Genomic DNA, 21283 nt, shown 5'->3' on the forward strand with positions numbered 1-21283 from the left:
CTAAACATTGTCCAAAAAGAAAAAGGAATCTTGAAGTACGATTGAAGTACATCCACAGGTCTTTGTCTAATTCTTATTGTGCTAGGTAGTGTACAACCTTAATTGGAGTTTTTGGTATTGGGCCCACAGAGACAAGAATAGCTTAGTCTTTGTTGAATTCCTTATGAATTAGGAAAGAACAGATATTATTAGAAGTTGGGAAATAAAGGAGGAGTATGGTTCCATTCACATTTTAATCAGAAGCTTTGAAAATGTTGCCCTTGGTAAAAGTGTAAGCATAAATCTTTTTTTCTAGATATTTGATCATTTATTTTTACATTATTTTAGGTTTCCAGTAATTATCTGCAGGATTCGCCATGACCCCAGCTCTGAGAGAGGCAGCAACAAAGGGTATCTGCTTTTCATCTTTACCAAGTACCATGGAGTCTGACAAGATGCTATGCATGGAAAGTCCAAGAACTGTAGATGAAAAGCTCAAGGGAGACACTTTGTCTCAGATGCTGGGATTTCCAACTCCTGAACCTACTCTTAACACTAACTTTGTGAATTTAAAACATTTTGGTTCCTCTCAGTCTTCAAAACATTATCAGACAGTTCTTTTAATGAGTTCTAATTCTACATTAAATAAATACAGTGATAATTACAAACAAAGGAAATTAGGGGAACCCAATTGCAATAAGCTGAAAAACATACTGTGTAATGGCAGCAACATTCAGCTTAGTAAAATCTGTCATTCTCATTCTGAAGAGTTCATCAAAAAGGAACTTCTGTCAGATACCACAAGCCAGTGCATGACAGATGTACAAATTATTTTGGATTCAAATATAACCAAAGACACTAATGTAGATAAAGTACAACTGCAAAACTGCAAATGGTACCAAAAGAGTGCACTTTTGGATAAAGTTACTGATGCTGAAATTAAGAAGGGTTTATTGCACTGTGCTCAAAAGAAAATTGGGCCTGGCCACTCAAATGTGCCTATTAGTTTCTCAGCTGCTGAAAAAGAGGAGGAAGTGAACGCTCGTTTACTTCATTGTGTAAGCAAACAGAAAATTTTACTTAGCCAGGCTAGAAGAACTCAGAAACATTTGCAGATGCTTCTGGCAAAGCATGTTGTTAAGCACTATGGTCAACAAATGAAATTTTCTCTGAAACATCAACTCCCCCAGATGAAGATCTTTCATGAACCTACCACAGTTTTGGATAGCAGTTTACCTAAATGCACTGAAATTAAGCCAGAAGTCAACGTGTTGACTGCAGAAAATAAATTGTGGAGTGATACAAAAAATGGTTTTGCACGGTGTACAGCTGCAGAAATCCAAAGATTTGCACTGTCTGCTACGGGGCTGTTGTCTCATGTTGAAGAAGGTCTGGATTCTGATGCAACTGATAGCAGCTCTGATGACGATTTGGATGAGTATACCATTAGAAAAAATGTGGCAGTGTAAGTGCAAAATTATTACTAGAACTTTTACTGTTCTGTGTATAGCAGGAGTTTTGTCTGGGTTTCATGATACATTAAAAGGAAATAGATTTTCTAAAATTTTAGTGCCATATTTTTTAAGGTATAAAACTTTGGTGAATTTTAAAAATATTTTGTTAAACTACTGTGCATGAATATATATACATACTCTTTAAAAATAAGTTATTCAACCGCTCTATCTAGGAAAAACCATATAGGGATAATGAAAGCTCTTTAGCTAGAAGTAAGCATTTCTCCCATTCTTGAATAGAATAGGCTATAGATAAGGCTTAGCATTTTGCTTAAGTGTTTTAGCCAATGCGTATAGCCAAAATTCAAAAAATTTAGTCTGCGCATGAGGAGCCCACATTGACTTTAGGCTTTAGGAGTTTATCAGTTCAGAGTATATATAAGTTGATCTTTTTTTTTTTTTTTTTTAACTACAGTATTTATATACTCATTGCGTTCATACCTTTCAGCTCTGGTCTTTACCAATTTAGTCAATTTTTGCTGGATTAGTATAACCAAAACAAAATTATGATGTCAGCTATTAGATCCTGTTGAATGCTTATTATGTGCTGGACCTTGGGGATTCGGTTGTGGGCAAAATATTCACAGTCTCTTCTCTCTTGAGAATCTACTTCAAACAAAACAAAACAAAAACAGAGATAAAATAGTTTTATGTATCACACTGTATTGATACCCCAGAATAGCCCTATCTGATAGAAGTTTTCTGAGATGATAAAAACATTCTATATCTGTGTTATCAAATAGCCTCATGTGGCTATTGGGCGCTTGAAACGTGGCCAGTGTAACTGAGGAACTGAGTTTTTAAATTTTATTTAATTTGAATTAAAATTTTTTTTAAAAAGCCGGATAGAACATAGTTTTTAATCTAGCTTTAGGGAATCTGTTAATGTCCCTAACTTGATGCAAAATACTGTGTATATATTTTGGGAGGAAAGAGCCCGTCATTTTTATCAAATTGTCAAAGATGAGTGAGAATTATTACAGAGTTAGAAGGTGAACACATTAATTTTTACTAATAAATAGAAGGTCAGTATATCAATTTTTATGGTAAAGAATAAAATGCAAAACCAAGTGGGCGTTCCAGTCGTTTGGTGTTCTGGTATCACTATGTTTGAAATGTGTTTGAATGTGGGAGCTAATAACGAGCACGTATTTTTTCTGACTGGCATTGTGATATTTACATATGATATATTAATCCTTTCAACAACCATGGGAGGTGATTGTTGTTATCCTTATTTAATTTAAGAAGAAGTAGTCTTCTCATGGTTAAGTAACTTGCCCATGGTCAAAAAGCCAAATAATTGATGGAGCTAGGATTCTTGTCCATTTGTGGAAGACTTTAAACCAATGTCTTTGCTATTGGGCCATGCAACTTTGTCAACGAATCATTCATTGATGCTTACAGCCACGAGAATTATTAAGTACATGTGCTCTGAAAGAAGTCCAGAAATTTATCAGTTTTCATATTTATAATGCTTTTGAAGAAGTCAGTTTAATAAAATTTAGTAGGTAAATTTAGTAAATTACTTCCCTTTGGTTGTTGAGGACAGCTAATGGGCAGATTTGTCTCTTTTAAGCTAGTAACAAAAATTAGAAAATCATGTCTTCCTAGGCTATTTTGACCTTCATTAGGATTTTCTTTCATTGATCTCCTATAGTACTTGATCTGCCATACAATTTATCATTAAATCATATTTTGTCCTATATGATTTGCTAATATATCTGTTAGTCTTAATAACCCAACACCTAGTAAGGATGGAAACCACATTTTAAACCTTAAAAAAAAAAAAAACCTTATAAACCAAGCATGTAATTACCAATTGGTCAAGACATTTTAAGATTTGCATTTATTCCTTGACTTTAGAGAACACTAACTTTAGACATTTATATAAAACATACATAAATAGGGAGATTCGAACTATTAAAAATTTTTTTATACAAAGCATCAAGCAATATACATTTCATTTCTTATCAGCTTTGCCAGTTTATTGGTGAAAATTGAAGTAAAGTAGCCTGGAAAAAAATTAGTTTCAGGCGTGGAAAGTTTATTTCTCATTCTGTCTTCATTTTTCTGTAATCAGTTGGAAGGCTCAGGAACATGAGACATGCATTTTAGGAAAATAATGAATCTAAGAAGTTTATTATTAAGATATAATACATACTTTTAGCTTCTTGCATTATTGACCATTTAATATTAGGATGCCTTAGTTATTAAAGCTCATATCTATATTTCTAGATCCTCAGATTACACTCATCTGATCAAATCAGTAATACAAAATTCATATAATAACTCTTTGAATTCTTTAGTTCACTGAATTATTTGATAATTGTTTAGGTTTTTGTGTTTGTTTTTTGCTATTTGAACTCTATTTGCATTTCTTGATTTTATATGCCTCCTGCAAAATTGGATATTCATTTTGTTTTGAATATTTTTACTAATGTGAATAGATTTTTGTGGGGAAGATTATTTCTCAACATTTTATCAATTTTGATGTTTACTGAATTTTGAGAATAATACAATTTTAAGTATTTGTATCTTTTAATATGAATGTAAAAATGGTTTCTATTTTTTTAAACTAGAATTAGTTCTGTTTCATTCAATAATTTAATACATTTATTCTGATGTAAGTTTTTTTAAGTTTATTATTTTTTTAAGTCTATTTTTCTTTACAGTTTTGGAAATTGATTTTTCAAATGTAGATGAATATTTTTAATGAATGAAGTTCAGAATTAAACCTTAAACATATAATATGCATTTTGTGGACCTAAATTTTTAAGTGAGTGCTAACACAATTAAATTTTCATTATCTCTACTGAATATGAATAGACTTCTCAATTTAATTTTAAGGTCTACAGTGGCAAATACTACAGTTGACTTCAACTTAAAGTAACTTAAGAGCAAATACTACTTTTTCTGTCATTGTATACTCACTGCCTAGCATTGTCTACTCTTTAGTGGGTTTTTTTTTTTTATTTTTGGACTAAATGAATTTTTCTGTATTTGAATATGCAGTTTTGAAGATACAAAAATTGGGGTTGGCAATCTGAAATTTCTCTCCATATGTTTATCTTTTCTTCTTCCATTCTATTGTTTATTTTAACTTTATTTCCCCCACTTTCTTCCTTTGTCTCTAGTACTAAACCGGCCACAAGATGTATCTTATACATCTTAGAACCAGTGTGCGTATGTATTCAGTGAATGAATGAATGAATGAAATACAACATGACAAAATATAGACCTTTAAAAGTAACTATTTTATTATAATATTTAACATTTATAACTTAAAAATTGGTAAGTAAAATGTATTATATTTATCTTAAAAATCTTAGATTATATTATTATAAATGCTTTCTATTACTTTTTTTTTTTTTTAAACCCTGATAAGAAAAACAAATTCCTTCATTCTGGTTAGGAAATTTAGCTGTGAAGGAATATAATTGTTTCAGGAAATTGGAAAGCACTCACATTAGCCCTTACCATTAGCCCTTACCATTACCATTGTTATTTTATTTTATTTTTATTTATATTTTCAAGGTTTTATTTATTTATTTGACAGAGAGAGTACAAGCAGGGAGAGCAGCAGGCAGAGGGAGAGGGAGAAGCAGGCCCCCCGAAGAGCAGGGAGCCCGATGCGGGACTCGATCCTAGGACCCTGGGATCATGACCTGAGCCGAAGGCAGATGATTAGCCAGCTGAGCCACCCAGGCGCCCCACCATTGTTACTTTAAATATATTTTTGATTGGCTCCTTTTCCCTCCAAAAATGCAGGCAATGGATTAGTTCGTAATGTCATTACTGATTATCTTAAAAATAACTTTTGGTTGAGAGACTAGTGTGCATTAGAAAATTTTTTTTAAGGCCATTTTCCTTTGGAAAGGAAAATTGAATTTTAGGGTTTTTGTAGATTTGAAATCTAATCCTTATACTATAATAAGAATAGAACCACCCCCAGTGTCTGTTCCTTTGGTGTAGCAGCACAGGTTTTGGACCTCCTTGTGTTACAGTTATGGCTTGCTCTGTGACCCTGAGCAAAGATTAATGTTATTATTGTTATTTTTTTTAAGATTTTAAAATTTTTTTAAGTAATCTCTATACCCGGTCAGGGTATACTCCGAGATCAAGAGTCACATGCTCTTCTGACTGAGCAAGCCCAGCTCACTGAGGTTAATGTTGTTCTTAAACCTTTGAATCTGATTCCTCTTTCATCTACCTTAAAGAGTTCTGGAGCTAATTAGATGAAACATTAAATATAAGGTGTCTATACATAATAAGGTACTGATCTGAAACCTAAAGTGTAAAATATGTGCCTGAATTAATTTGAGAGGTGAGGAAATTGGCGTATTTGTACAGCAGGTCATCAGTTACCAGGTGAAGGCTCTTCTGGGTTGTGTCACTTCCCTCACCCTTTTGTTCTGCCACTTGGGTGACAGAGCAGGCTCAAGCAACAGCAAAAAAGCCCTGGGTCAAAGAAATGCAGGTGCTGGCATTTGGAAGTCAGGTTTTTGTGTGCTGAACTGGTAAGTGTCAGGGGCTATAGGTGGGTCACTGACGGACTATGCTACAGTTATGTTCCCTCTCATCTGGTGGTAAAACGTTAAGAGTTCTAACATTTCTTTTCATCTGGGAAACGGTGATCAGTTACTTTGTTCTAGGATGCGTATGGGAAAACTCAGATTTTGACACGGATATATTCTGATCCTCCAAGGTTGTAAAAAAGGAAGAAACATGGTTAAGTCTTGTTTTATTTGAGGAAAACTGACAGTATCTTCCAAATCACCCAGGTGTCTTGGGTTTGGAGAGAAAAGGCTCTTTGTTTCCCCAAATTAGTCCCCATATATTCAAACTTCTTTGAGTTTTTACTTTGGTATTAATTGGCAGTCTATTTTTTTTTCAAGATTTTATTTATTTATTTGAGAGAGAGAGCGCATGAATGGGGTGGAGGAGCTGGCGGTGGGGGTGGGGAAACAGACTCCCCGCTGAGCAGGGAGCCTGTCCTGGGATCATGACCTGAGCCAAAGGCAGATGCTTAACTGACTGAGCCAGCCAGGTGCCCCTAATTGGCAGTCTTGATAAGCAAATTCTTTTAAGCAAAATTAGACATCCACCAAGAAAGGAGAGAACTGTTGATATTTAGTTGGAAGCTCTCAGGTGAATCTTTCTAGACTGAAAGAAAATGAGTAATTTCTTGCAGACCTGCAAAAATGAATACTCATAGTTTTCTTTGTGCTTTCCTATTTTTGACTGTGGAAAGGAAAAGAAATTAAAAAAAAATCAGGTGTTGAATTTCCCTTTGACGAATTGGATAAATAGGAGTATGAACTCATTGTGACATTCAGAGAGTAAAAAGACTAATAACATTTCATTAATTGCAAATAAGAGTACCTTTATATTTGTATAATATGATGACACATTATTTTTGTATTTATTACTTTTTAAATTCTCTACACTTCAGAAACAGATGAGAAAAGTCTGGTTTTGTTATATTTTACTTGAATGGGAAACAGAAAAAGTTGAATGAAAAACAGTCCTAGAGAAATTGCAATGATGGTTGAGGACAGTTTTTTATAGAAGAGCAGAAATTCAAGTGCAATTGCAAAATGGAGTAATAACTGCAAAATGGTAAAGAAATCCTTTATATTGTGGTATATGGACATCATTGAGGAAAGTAGTACTTCAATTAAAATAAGCTCATAATTATATATATTTAACAGGTTTTATTTTAGAACAGTTTTAGGTTCACAGAAAAATTGAGTAGAAATTATAGAGAGTTCTCATATATCCCTTGTCCCCTAACATGCATAAGCACCCCCATTATTGACATCCCCTACCACAGTGGTACTGTATAGACACATCATTATCACCCACAGCCCATAGTTTACAGTAGGGTTCACTTTTGGTGTTATACATTCTATGGGTTGAATAAATGTATATGACCTGTATCTACCATCGTAGTATCATACAGAATAAGTTTCACTGCCCTACAGATCCTCTGTGTTCTGCCTATTTGTCCTTTCCTCCTTCCAATCCCTGACAACCACTAATCTTTTTACTGTCTCCATAGTTTTGCCTTTTCTAGAGTCACAGGGTTGGAATCATACAGTGTCTAGCCTTTTCAGATCTCCTTCTTTCACTTAGTAATATGCATTTAAGTTTTCTTGATGTCTTTTCCTGACTTGATAGCATATTTCTAGTGCTGAATGATATTCTGTTGTCTGGATGTACCAGTTTACTTAACCTATTCACCTGTTGAAAAATGTCTTGGCTGCTTCCAGATTTTGGAAATTATGAATAAAACTGCTATAAAATATTTATGTGCAGGTTTTTGTGTGGACTTAAGTTTTCAGTTTATTTGGTAAATACCAAGAAGTGCAATTGCTGGATTTTATGGTAAGAGTATAATTAGTTTTGTAGGAAGTTGCCAAACTTTCTTCCAAAGTGGCTATACTATTTTGCATTACGACCAACAGTGAATGAGATTGCTGTTGCTCTACATCTTTGTCAGCATTTGATGTTAGTGTTGGATATTGGTTATTCTACTAGGTATGTAGTGGTATCTTACTATTGCTTTAATTTGCAAGTTGCTAATGACATACAATGTTGAACATTTTTTTTTATATGCTTACTTGCCAGATCTGTATGTTCTTTGGTGAGGTGTCTGTTCAGGTCTTTGCCTGTTTTTTAATTGGGTTGTCCATTTTATTATTGTTGAGAAATAAGATATAAACAGAATTGATTGGGATTTCATTGAATCAAGTTGGAAAAAGCTGACATATTAACAGTATTGAGTTTTTGAACATGGAATATCTATTTAGTTCTTTGGTATCTTTCATCAGAGTTTTAAAGTTTTTCTCCTATGGATCTTGCATATATTTTGTAAGACTTACACCTAAGTATTTTATTTATGGGTATGCTAATGTAAATGGTAATATGTTTTTAATTCAAATTCCACTTGTACATTGTTGGTATGTAGAAAGCACTTGACTTATATATTAACTTTGTATCCTGCAACCTTGCTGTAATCACTTACTAGTTGCAGGGGTTTTTGTGTGTAATTTGTTTGGATTTTTCCTATAGATAATCATGTCATCTGTGAACAAAAAGTTTTATTTCTTCCTTACACACTTTGGATATCTTTTATTTCCTTATTCCATTAGTGGGGTTTCTACTATGATGTTGAAAAATAAGAAGTGAGGGGGTATATTGCCTTGTTCTTAATCTTAGTGGGAAAATTTCTGTTTCTCACCATTAAAAGTATGATATAGATATAAGTTTTTGGTAGATTATCATGTTGAGGAAATTCTTTGTGTTCTTAGTTAACTGAGGGTTGGTTTGTTTGTTTTGTTATTTTAGTATATGAATAGGTGTTGAATTTTGTGAAATGCTTTTTGTGTACCTATTGATAGGATGATGTGATGGGTTATGTTAATTGATTTTTGAATATTGAGCAAGTCTTGCATACCTGGGATAAATCCCACTTGGTCATGGTATATAAGTCTTTTTATACATTGTTGAATTTAATTTGCTAATATTTTGTTGAGGATTTTTGCAGCTATCTCCATGAATGATAATGATCTGTAGTTTTCTTGTAATGTCTTTGGTTTTGGTATTAGGGTAATGCTGGCCTCAAAGAATGAGTTAGGAAGTAGTCCCTCTGCCTCTGTCTTCTGAAAGAGATTGTAGAGGATTGGTAAAATTTCTTACTTAAAATTTTTTTTTAAAGATTTTATTTATTTGACAGAGATAGAGACAGCCAGCGAGAGAGGGAACACGAGCAGGGGGAGTGGGAGAGGAAGAAGCAGGCTCATAGCGGAGGAGCCTGATGTGGGGCTTGATCCCATAACGCCGGGATCACGCCCTGAGCCGAAGGCAGACGCTTAACCACTGTGCCACCCAGGCGCCCCTTACTTAAATTTTTAGTAGAATTTACCAGTGAACCCATTAAGTCTGGTACTTTCTCTTTTGGAAGGTTATTAATTATTGATTCAATTTCTTTCTTTACTTTATTTAAAGATTTTTAATTTTTATGTATTTTAGAGGAGGAGAGAGAGTAAGAGGGAGAGGGAGAGAGAATCTGAGGCAGACTTCACACTGAGCTCAGAGCCTGATGTGGGGCTCTATCCCACAACCAAGAGATCATGACCTGAGCTGAAACTAAGAGTGGTATCCTTAACCAGCTGAGCCACCCAGGCACCCCTGATCTAATATCTTTAATAGATATAGGGCTATTCAGGTTGTCTATTTCTTCTTTTTTTTAAATTTACATATTTTATTTATACTAAACCCAGGAGTAATTTTTTAAAGTATTTATTTAAATTCTTTTTGATTGGCTCAGGTCAATTCCAGTTAGTTAACATACAGTGTAACATTAGTTTCAGGTGTATAATATAGTGATTCAACACTTCCATATTAATTCCCAGTGCTCATCACAACTGTACTTCTTAATCCCCATCACCTATTTAATTCATCCCCATCACCTCCCTGTTTCTTCTTGTATGAGTTTTGTGCATTGCAGATTGTGCATTGCAAGGAATTGGCCCATTTCACCTAGGTTATCAAATTTCTGGAGTTAGAGTTGTTCATAATATTCCTTTATTATCCTTTTAATGTCTGTAGGATCTGTGGTGATATCTCCTTTTTCCTTTCTAATATTAGGAATTTGTGTAATCTTTTTTTTTTTCTTTTCTATTTAGTCTGGCTAGAAGCTTACTGATTTTATTGATCTTTAAGAGGAACCATTTTTTGCTTTGTTGATTTTCTCAGTTTTGTATTTTCAGTTTTATTGATTTCTCTAGTTTTTACTATTTTTCTATTAGTTACTTTGGGTTTATATGCTCTTCTTTTTCTAATTTCCTGAAGTGGAAGCTTGGGTGATTGGTTTCAGATTTTTAAAAAGTTTTCTAATAATGCATTTAAATGCTATAAATTGTGTAACTTTCTCTTACTGTTCTCCATAAAGACTTTTCACTGCATCCTACAAGTTTTGGTGGCTTGTATTTGCATTTTCATTTGCTCATAGTGTTTTAAAATTTATCTTCAGATTTCTTCTTTGTCCTATGCATTACTTAAAAGTGTGTAGTTTAGTCTTCAAGTATTTGGGGATTTTTCATTAGTGAGGTTTTTTGGTTTTTGTTTTTTTTTTTAGTTTATTTATTTATTTAATTTTTAGTAATCTCTACACCCAACATGGGTCTTGAACCCATGACCTGGAGATCACAAGTTGCATGCTCTTCTCACTGAACCAGCCAGGCACCCCTGTTTGTTACTGATTTCTAATTTAATTCCATTATGGTCTGACAGCAGACATAATAGGATTTCTTTTTATTTTTTGTTTTTTTATTTTTATTATTTTAAGATTATTTATACGAGAGAGAGAGCATAAGCAGGAGAGGCAGAGAGAGAGGAAGAGAGAATCTCAAGCAAACTCCACACTGGCATGGAGCCCAATGCGGGGCTTGATCTCAGGACCCTGAGATCATGACCTGAGCCAAAACCGAGTCAGATGCTTAACCAACTGCACCACCCAGCCACCCCGATTTCTATTTTTTTTTTAAATTCAATTTTGTTTTATGGCCCAGAATGTAGTCTCTTTTATGTTACTTGTTAACTTGAGAACGTGTAATCTGCTGTTGTTAGATGACGTAGGCTGTCGATGTCTGTTACATCTAGTTTATGAATGGTTCAGCTGTATCCTTACTGGTTTTCTGCCTCTTGGATCCATGCATTTTTGATAGAGTGAGTGTTATAGTCTTCAACTAAAATAATGGATTCATTTATTTCTCATTGCAGTTCTGTTTTTGCCTCACATAGTTTGATGCTCTTTTGTTAGGCACATACACATTAAAGATTGTTATCTTCTTGGCTGTAGACCTTTTTTCATACTGTAATCCCCTTTTTTATTCATGATAATTTTTCTTGCTCTGAAGTCTGCTCTGTCTGAAATTAATATAGGTACTCCTGGTTTCTTCTGGTTAGTGTTAGTGTGCCATAACTTTCTCTATCTCTTTACTTTTAATCTGTATGTGTTTTTATATTTAAAGTTGGTTTTTTGTGGATAACATATAGTTAAGTCTTATTTTTTGATCCACTCTTGACAGTCACTCTCTTTTAATTGGTATAGACCATTGATGTTTAAAGTGATTACTGATGTAGTAGATTAATATCTAGTATATTTGTCACTGTTTTCTATTGTTGCTCTTGTTCCTTGCTCCTGTTTTTGTCTTCCATACTTTTTCTGCCTTTTGGGTTTTAACTGAACATTTGATATGATTCCACTTCTTTTCCTTTCTTAGAATATCAGTTATACTTTTTAAAAAACTCTTTTTAGTGGTAAAGCACCTGGGTGGCTCTGTTGGTTAAGCATCCGACTCTTCATTTCCGCTCAGGAGCCCTGTGTCAGCTCCACACTCAGCAGGGAGTCTGCTTAAGATTCTCTCCCCCTGCTCACAGGTGCGTATGTGCTCTCTCTTTCTCAAATAAATAAATAAATAAATATTTTTTAAAAAGCCCTCTTTTTAGTGGTTACATTTACAGTTAATCCAAGTTTTCTTTCACATAACCCTGTAGGTACCTTATAATGACAAAATAATCTTAATTCTTTCTCATTTTTTGTGTCACTTCTGTCATTCCTTTCACTTATACATAGCTTACATAGGCATATGTAAGCATGCACATATGTGTGAGCACATTCATAATCAATTAAATTGTTGCTATTACTATTTTGAACTAACCTGTTAGATCCATTAGGTACTCTTTTACCATCACTTATTCTCCAGTGTTCTTTCTCTATGTAGATCTGTTAAGGACCTATGTAATTTTCCTTTTCTCTGAAAAACTTCTTTTAACATTTGGTATATAGGTGAATGATGTCAATATAATGACGAATTTGGTGTGGGTTTTTTTTTTTTTTTTCCCAACCACTTCAAACACATTAATGTTTTGGAATGATCAGGGGCAAGCCTTTTCACAACTAAAGAGAAATCCTTAGTGGTATGAGAAAAATGCCAAAAATTCTATAAAAGTACCTTCTTATAGTGCAGTAAGTTGCCAGTTCATTGGCTTAAAATTTGCTGTATATTCCACTGTGTTAAATAATCTGAAGAAGTTGCAGGTTGCTTTGCAGAAGTTGTGAAGATAGTTCCCTTGTGTTTAAAAGAAATTATTGATGAAGAAGGCTATCTCTAGATGATATTTTTAATATTTATTAAGCTGGTCTCTATTAAAACTGAGTGTCTTCAAGGCCCCACATCAAAAGAAGTATGAGCTCCAGGATATGAAACTTTAAAAGGTGGACTGGCTTATTCTTGATACAAAACTACACTAATATTTTTATAAGGATTGTTATTTTGTTAGAACTCAGATTTTAAAATTCCATTGATTTTGAGTTGTCTGGCTCTCATTCCTTTTCAGTGCCCATAGTGGCTTTTGCAGGGCCATCACCAGCCCATTTTTGTGCAGAAGAAAAATGTGCTTCTTCCTCTGAGCAGATTTAGATTTGTAGTTGCAGGCTTAAAATGTAGAATTCTTGGTGGATTTTAGCACTACTTGTACTTTCAGCTGGGCCTTTGTGCACTGTGTAGTTTGGAAACACTTGCGTAGTGGCTTGGTTTACTGAATGAAAGAGACATTGCACACCTACACATACACACACTGCTTGTTGAACTGCTGACATGCGTAACTTCAGACTATTCCTTTAGCATATATGTTTTGATTAGTTAAAAAGTTCGTTAATTTTCTTATATGTTCCTAGTTGTCAACATTTAATGTTATGCAAGGATTTTAAAATCACAGTTAAGACTATTTAGCAGACCATTAACTTTCAAAATTCTTTTCAAAGAAGAGAAGGGGGGTTTGGGTGCGCCTGGGTTGCCCTTTGATTAAGTGGCTGCCTTCCGCTCAGGTCATGATCCCAAGGTCCTGGGATCAAGTCCCTCATTGGGCTCCCTGCTCAGCAGGGAGTCTGCTTCTCCCTCTGCCCCTCCCCCTGCTCATGAGTTCTCTCTCTCTCAAGAAATAAATAAATATTAAAAAAATCTTCAAAAAAAAGAGAAAAAGGGGGTGTTTTGATACTGTGCATAAATATTCCCTAAACTCTCTTACTGTCTCTTCCTTTCTTTGGCTTGGGAGATGGGGCGGATAGGTGGTACGGGAACAAGGCTAAATTTGCCAATTTGATGTGTGAATTTTTTAAAACTTATACTGAAATTTTTAGTTTAGGCAATTGACACACTGGATACTACCAAATTCTAGGCAAAATTGCACAATATATTATGATTATTCTTGTTCCCTTTCATTTCTAATGTCTTTTCAAATTCCAGTCTCAGCCCACCCCCTTTCCATGCCAAAATTTCGTGAAGTTCACAACCGATTTTTTTTCCTTTATTTTTTGTTTGCTTGTTTATTTTTTCTGTGTGTATATACAACTAGGTGGTAGAATATTAATGTTGTCAGTTTGTGTCAGTGTTTATTGGTCTTTGTCTATTTTTGTTTAACTTCTTTTTTTAGATTCTACATGTAAGTGAAATCATGTGGTATCTGCCTTTTTCTACCTGACTTATTTCACTTAGTATAATACCCTCTAGCTCTATCTGTGTTTTCAAAATGGCAAGATTTTGTTCTTTTTTTATGGGTGAGTAATATTCGTGTGTGTGTGTGTGTGTGTATGAGAGAGAGAGAGAGAGACATATTTATCCATTCACCTATCAATGGACATTTAGGTTGCTTCCCTATCTTGACTATTGTAAATAATGCTACAGTAAATATCTTTTTGAATTAGTGTTTTTATTTTCTTTGGTAAATACCTGGCAGTGGAACTACTGGATCTTTCTATTTTTGATTTTTTGAAGAATCGCCATACTGTTTTCCATTGTGGCTGCACAAATTTACATTCCTACCAACAGTGCATGAGAGTTTCCTTTTCTCCATATTCTCACCAACGTTTATTCTTGTCTTTTTGTTACTAGCCATTCTGACTCGTGTGAGGTGATATCTCGTTGTGGTTTGATTTGCATTTTCCTTATGACTGTGATATTGAGCATCTTTTCATATATCTGTTGACTGAATGGCTTCTTTGAAAAAATGTCTGTTGAGGTCCTTTGCCCATTTTTAAATCTGATTATTAGTTTCTTTGGTGTTTAGTTGTATGAATTCTTTATATATTTTGAACATTAACCCCTTATCAGATATATCATTTGCAAATATCCTCTCCCATTTGGTAGGTTGCCTTTTTGTTTTGTTGATGGTTTCCTTTGTTATACAAAAGTTTTTAGTTTGATGTAGTCCCAAAACAATATTTGCTTTTGTCACCCTTACTGAGGAAGCACATCCAGAAAAATGTTAAGTCCAGTGACCAAGAGATTCCTGCCTGTGTTTTCTTTTAGGAGTTTTATGGATTCAGGTCTTTTAAGTTTTTAATCCATTTTGAGTTTATTTTTGTGTATAGTAAGAAAATGGTCCAGTTTCATTCTACTACCTATAGCTGTCTAGTTTCCCCAATACCAGTTATTGAAGAAACTGTCTTTCCCCCATTATAAATTCTTACCTCTGTTGTCATAGATTAATTGATCATGTAAGCATGGGTTTATTTCTGGACTCTATTCTGTCCTGTTGATTTATATGTCTATTTATGTGCCAGAACCATGCTGTTTTGATTTCTGTAGCTTTATAGTATAGGTTGAAATCTGGGTTTGTGATCCTCCAGCTTTATTCTTTGTTCTCAAGGTTACCTATTGCCTGTTTTTGTAAACACAGTTTTATTAGAACACCATCACACCCATTCATTTATGGTGGCTCTCATGCTATAACAGCAGAGTTAAGTAGTTATTAAAGAGACCAGGTGGCCCACAAAGCCTAAAATATTTACTGTCTGCCTCTTCACAGAAAATGTTTGCCAAACCCTGGCGCAAAGGAATCAAATTCCAGGGAAGTTAGGTAAGCTTTTCCTGGGTGAACAAACACGAGTAGAGAAGTTTGGCTTAATTTAATGTAATTAAAGACAAACCTTATTTTTCTTGGGATTGTCATTTTTCACATTTGGATCTTCTTTTTTGATTTTTTTATAATAGTTAATTCATTATTACTAGTAAGCTAATGTTTATGTTAGAGACAAAATTAATATGTGTCTCTTTAATCTTGGTATTTTAAGATGTGGTATTAGAAAGCTCTGTCTTATTCTGGAAACTATACTTCAGGGTCGAAGCAGGGATGTAGGTTCATGATGTTGACCAGAAGTTAGTATCAAGAGAAATTGTACTTACAACCACTTGGTCTAAATAGCTTGTACTTATTTTATTCAGCAAGTTAAGTGGTGACTACAAACAAGCAAGGATACAGACTGACAGAATATGCAGACAGCTTTTATTCAGTCCTATTAAAATATAGGATAAGATATCCTTTACAGAAAATTCATTTCAAATATTACAAAGCCCTAGGATTACTTAGTTTATTTAAATTAATCTGATACTACTATTTTTTTCCTGTGATAGTAAAATTTACTGTATAAACATGAAAATAATTTTTGTAGACAATTTCACTATTAGAATATTTTTACTAGAAGTACAATAAGATGAGCTCCATAATTTTTTTTCTTTTTTAACCATGAGTTTGACAATCAAGCAAAATTGCATGTTATAGGGAAATTTTTCAACTGGAAAAAAATTTAATGAAAGAATGTTTAAAATCATCTTTGATTTCCCCATACTTACTCCCACACCATACTTCTGCAAGTCCTTTCAGCTTTAAAATAAACCTTGAATCCATCCTCTTATCTTCATCTCTTCTTCATCTTACCTTCCCTTCTTAGTTCATGCCATTTTCATTTTTTATTCAGTGTTTCAGTCACTGGTCTCTGGAGTAACAAATTAACCTTCTTATCTCAGTGGTTTAACACAGCAGAGTTTTGCTGTGGCTGATGTTAAAGCCAGTGTGGTTTGGGCTGTGATCCTCCCACATCTTGTAGCTATACTGTCTGCGCTAATGCTTTGAAGGTTGTCTGATAGACTAGAAATGACTAGTTCACTTTTGCTCACAACCCATTGGTCAGAATTAGTCACATGGCCCCAACCTAAGTTCAAGGAAGGCTGGAAAATGTAGGATAGCGCATGAAATGTTTGGAGATTGCAATTATCTGTACCACACCCAGATTACTATAGTTGCGTCCTAATTGATTTCCTTATTTCTTCTCATATCCCACTATAGTGCTTTCTCTACCTAGTAGCCAGAGTGCTTGGGGAAAAAAAATCTGTTACTGTCTTGCTAATAACTTCCTTTTTGGGGTTCCTGGGTGGCTCAGTCGGTTGGACTGCTGCCTTTAACTCAGGTTATGATCCCAGGGTCCTGGGAGCCTGCTTCTCCTTCTCCCCCTGCCTGCCTGCCACTCCTCGTGCTTGTGCTCTCTCCCTCTCTCTCTCTATTTGTCAAATGAATGGAATCTTTTAAAAAAAACCCACAAACTTCCTTTTTGCGTAAAATCCAACTCTTTACCTGTACAACTGCTATGTGCCATGGCCCTTCCCTTTCTCACTAATTTCATGATTGGCAGTTAATGTTATTAAATATTGTCTATAATAGATATTAGTATCTATTTTAATATTTTTTCATTTTAACTGTTTTTATTTATTTAAAGATTTTGTTTATTTGAGAGAGTGTGCCGCATGGGGATGGGGCCGGGGGCAGACGGAGCAGGAGAAGCAGACCCCTGATGAGCAGGAAGCCCAACGCAGGGCTTGATCCTAGGACCCTGGGATCCTGACCTGACCGAAGACAGATGCTTAACCAACTGAGCCACCCAGCCACTTAATAGTTTTTATTTGAAGTTGTATGTAAGATTACTTTATTCCTGCATCTTCTTAATTGTTTCTTCCTTATATTTGCTCTTTTCCTTTCCTACTTGGTGAGATTTAGCTTTAAGTTCAAGGATCTTTTAGTGGTCTTTATTTATTATCTAGGTTTATTCTAGTTATCTCTAGTTAGACTCTTGTTAAACACCACCTTGCTAGGGTGAGTGCCCACATGGACAGTTGTGCCGTTTGCCTTCTTGTTACACTTGTTCGATGTAGATATCATATTTCTTCCTCTAAACCTGGACTACTTTGCCCATTTGCTGACCATCGTAGAGTCCTCACATAGCCTGTACTTTGTCCTTTGGGATGGGCGTGGATCGAATATTGTACTTCTGTCTCAGCTTTTTGGAAAGAGGGGAAGACATAATCTTCCTGCAAATGTGGAGAGATGCATTGAAATGCCCTTTACAGTTCTTGCTCATCTCAGAAGTCAAAAAGGGATTGAACTTCGTTTTGGCTGCTGGCATTTCAACAATGGCCCCAAAAGGGAAGACCTAATATTATTATTTCTTTAAAGCTTGTTTGTTTATTAGTCTCTACACCCATCGTGGGGCTTGAACTCAAAACCTGAGATCAAGAGTTGCATCCTCCTCTGATTGAACTGGCCAGCCCTCTATTTAAATATTATTTTGAATAGGCATTCTCTTTTACTATTTTCAGAACTATGAAAATATGATTTAAAAGTGTGTCAAATTTAAAAAGCATAATAATGACTATAAACAGAATACATAGTAATACCAAGAGAATTCTTAATTTATATGAAGGTCTCCTCAATCATATTATGTGCAATTAGAATCTTAACAAAAATAGCTCTTGGGGCCCCTGGGTGGCCAGTTGGTTAAGCGTCTGCCTTCGGCTCGGGTCATGATCTCAGGGTTCTGGGATTGAGTCCCGCGTGGGGCTCCTTGCTCAGCAGGGAGTCTGCTTCTCCCTCTCCCTCTACCCCCCCACTCCACTCATGCTCTCTCTCTCAAATGGATAAATAAAATATTAAAAAACAAAAAACCAAAAACAGCTCTTTAGGGACATTGATTTAATGTAAAATCCTGTTATAATGAATAAATTTTATATAGTAAAGTTATAATAATTTATTCTGTTTCTCTGACAACAAATGATCTTTTATTTTATTTTTGTAAGTTTTTATTTAAATTTCAGTTAGTTAACATACAGTGTATTATTCATTTCAGGTGTGCAGTTTAGTGATCCAACACAACACCCAGTGCTCATCACAACAAATGATCTTTTATTTATTTTATTTTATTTTTAAAAATATTTTTAAGTAATCTCCACACCCAATGTGGGGCTCAAACTCACAATCCCAAGATCAAGAGTCACATGCTTTACCAACTGAGCCCGCCAGGCACCCCAGTTAATTATCTTTTAGGATAAATTTTCTTTGGCTAAAGTTTGTATGGGAGACTCAATCATGGTTAAGTGTGTAAAATTAATAAATGTTTTTTTTTTTTAAGAACAGTTTTAGGTTCATAGCAAAATTAAGCAGAAAATGCAGAGAGTTCCCATATATCCCTTGTCCCTACACTGATAGACCCTCCCCCACTATCAATATACTGCATACCAGAGTAGTGCATTTGTAACAATCTATGAACCTACATTGACAAATTGTTATCACTTAAAGTCCATACTTTACGTTAGGATTCACTCTTGGTGTTGTACATTCTATGGGTTTTGATAGTAAATGTAATTTTTAGACAATTTTTCATAAAGTTTGTGTTCTGCCGTTAAGTATTTATTGGTTTTCATTTATACCTTCAGTTTCTGTCATGTTTTCTTTTGTAATCTGAAGCTCTTAATTAGTTATTCCAAATAACTGTTTTGTAGTTGGAGTGGTTAGAATATTTTCATAAAGTAATTAATTTGTAGTCTCACAAACTATGGATTAAAGTGGTGCTCTTGACAAAAGATAGAGGAGCTAGGGTTCAACCCTTCTTTTCAAATATGCATGACAGAAAAGTCTTTATATAAATTCTTTGTTATCTTTGGGCTGTGAATCCTAGGAATCAGGTTTTTTAAAAAAATTATTATTATTATTTTTAACTTATTTGTCAGAGAGAGAGCACAAGCAGGGGGAGTGGCAGGCAGAGGGAGAAGCAGGCTCCCTGCTGAGCAAGGATTCCCTCTGTGGGGCTCTATCCCAGGACCTGGATCTTGACCTGAGCTGAAGGCAGATGCTTAACCGACTGAGCCACCCAGGCGTCTCTGTCTCTTTTTTTTTTTTTTTTTTTAAGATTTTATTTATTTATTTGAGAGAGAGAGCGTGAGCAGGGCAAAGGGAGAGGGACAAGCAGGCTTCCTGATGATCAAGGAGCCCAGTGTGGGGCTTGATCCTGCGATCACTACCCGAGCCGGTGGCAGATGCTTAACAAACTGAGCCACCTAGGTGCCCCTGGGAATCAGGTTTTAACAAGCTATTTATCTTAATAAACATTTGAAGATCTATATATTTGATATACTTATTTGAATGGTAGAGCACTCATATTTTTGAAACTTTTTTGACAATATATTTAAATTGATTTTAGGTATTTAATTAGCTAACAGTGACTACTGTTTTAACAAATGAAAATTGCATATATTAAAATTGAGTGCTTTGGTTTATTACGTAGATTTCGATCTAGCACAGTCAAATGACTTATCCAATACTACTTCTTAACATATAGAAGCTTTTTACATGGTGTTAGTAGTATCATTCCTGTTTCCTTTCTTTTGCTGGCCCACTCCTCTTTCAGCCCTTGTGCATATTAATAAAATGTTAAGTGGCAGAAGAGATTATCTTATTACTGGATATGTAATAATAAAAACAAGTGTTATGGGATAGAAAGATAAGGAAGTTAAATCTTCTTTATAAGAAGTTGATATCTGATTCTTCTTTCATGTAATTAGTTGTTGTATAAAGGAATTCGGATTATATGACAGGAGTCAACAAATTTATTAAGTAGTCTGTGAAAACTCAAAAGATTATTCTTTGACTAACAATGTTTGTCTCGTTCACAGTAACTGTAGTACTGAATGGAAGTGGCTTGTAGACAGAGCGAGAGTTGGCAGCCGATGGACATGGCTTCAAGCCCAGATTTCAGAGCTAGAATACAAAATCCAACAACTAACAGATGTTCACAGGCAGATTCGTGCATCCAAGGTATTGTTTGTATTCTTGTATTTTGTAAAAAAATTATTACTGTTTTAGTTTCTCATCTCTTCACACAAAGTAATTGTTACAAGCCTTTATAAAAATGTAGTTAGTATTAACATTGTTTATATATCAATTGCTATAAGTTGAAGCTATTTTCGTTGTAATGGCTTTTGTACTTATCGTGATCATTTTATCATACTTGAGAGATTCAGAGCTTCTTCATTGGATTCCAATTAATAGAAATTAGGTACACTTTTATAAACTTCTACTTTGATGGCATTTATTTTAATGTATGTGAGAAATTCTGAGTGTATTTTATTGAATCCCCTTAGAGTTTTTGTTTTGCTTTAAGAAAAATTATAAACACATAAAAAGCTCCCAAAAGCAATATAATGAACACCTTTGTACCCACCTCCAAATTTATCAAATGTTAAATTTTTACTATTTGGGTTTAGTTTTTAGAGTAATAAAGCATTACCTATACAGTTGAGGTATCTGTATAGTCCTTCTGATCCCATTCTCTTTCTGCATGCCACTCTAGTCACTATTTTGATTCCAGCATGTTTTGATATTTATTATATTTACATATGTTTTTATACTGTTGGCACATAGATATGTGTCTACAACTAGTATTTATTTTTCCATGATTTTAAGTCTGTATTAATGACATATATACTACAAACTCTTTTGTGACTTGTTTTTGCTCAGCATAAATTTTATAGGTCCTGTATGTTATTTAATTGTATGAGTGGGATGGAATTTTATGAATATAGTGGGATGTTTATCTCTTCTATTTTCTTTTGATAGGT

At 34.4% G+C, this 21283-nt stretch overlaps 1 protein-coding gene across 3 annotated transcripts in view; it reads left to right on the top strand.

Annotated features, from left to right (window-relative positions):
* The first annotated feature begins 260 nt into the window (after positions 1 to 260).
* Positions 261 to 21283, top strand: part of KANSL1L (KAT8 regulatory NSL complex subunit 1 like) — a 131728-nt gene continuing 110705 nt past the window's right edge. For 2 of the 3 annotated variants that reach the window (XM_008687458.2, XM_008687459.2), the window contains exons 1-2: positions 268 to 1444; positions 20339 to 20480. In XM_008687458.2, coding sequence (XP_008685680.1) covers positions 357 to 1444; positions 20339 to 20480 — 1230 coding nt within the window. In that variant the 5' untranslated portion in view covers positions 268 to 356. Of the gene's footprint in view, positions 1445 to 20338; positions 20481 to 21283 lie in introns of all 3 variants that reach the window. The other variant, XM_040641225.1, reaches the window with a different exon arrangement.

The sequence above is a fragment of the Ursus maritimus genome, unplaced genomic scaffold (genome assembly GCF_017311325.1).
Source record: "Ursus maritimus isolate PB19 unplaced genomic scaffold, ASM1731132v1 scaffold_1, whole genome shotgun sequence".
NCBI lineage: Eukaryota > Metazoa > Chordata > Mammalia > Carnivora > Ursidae > Ursus > Ursus maritimus.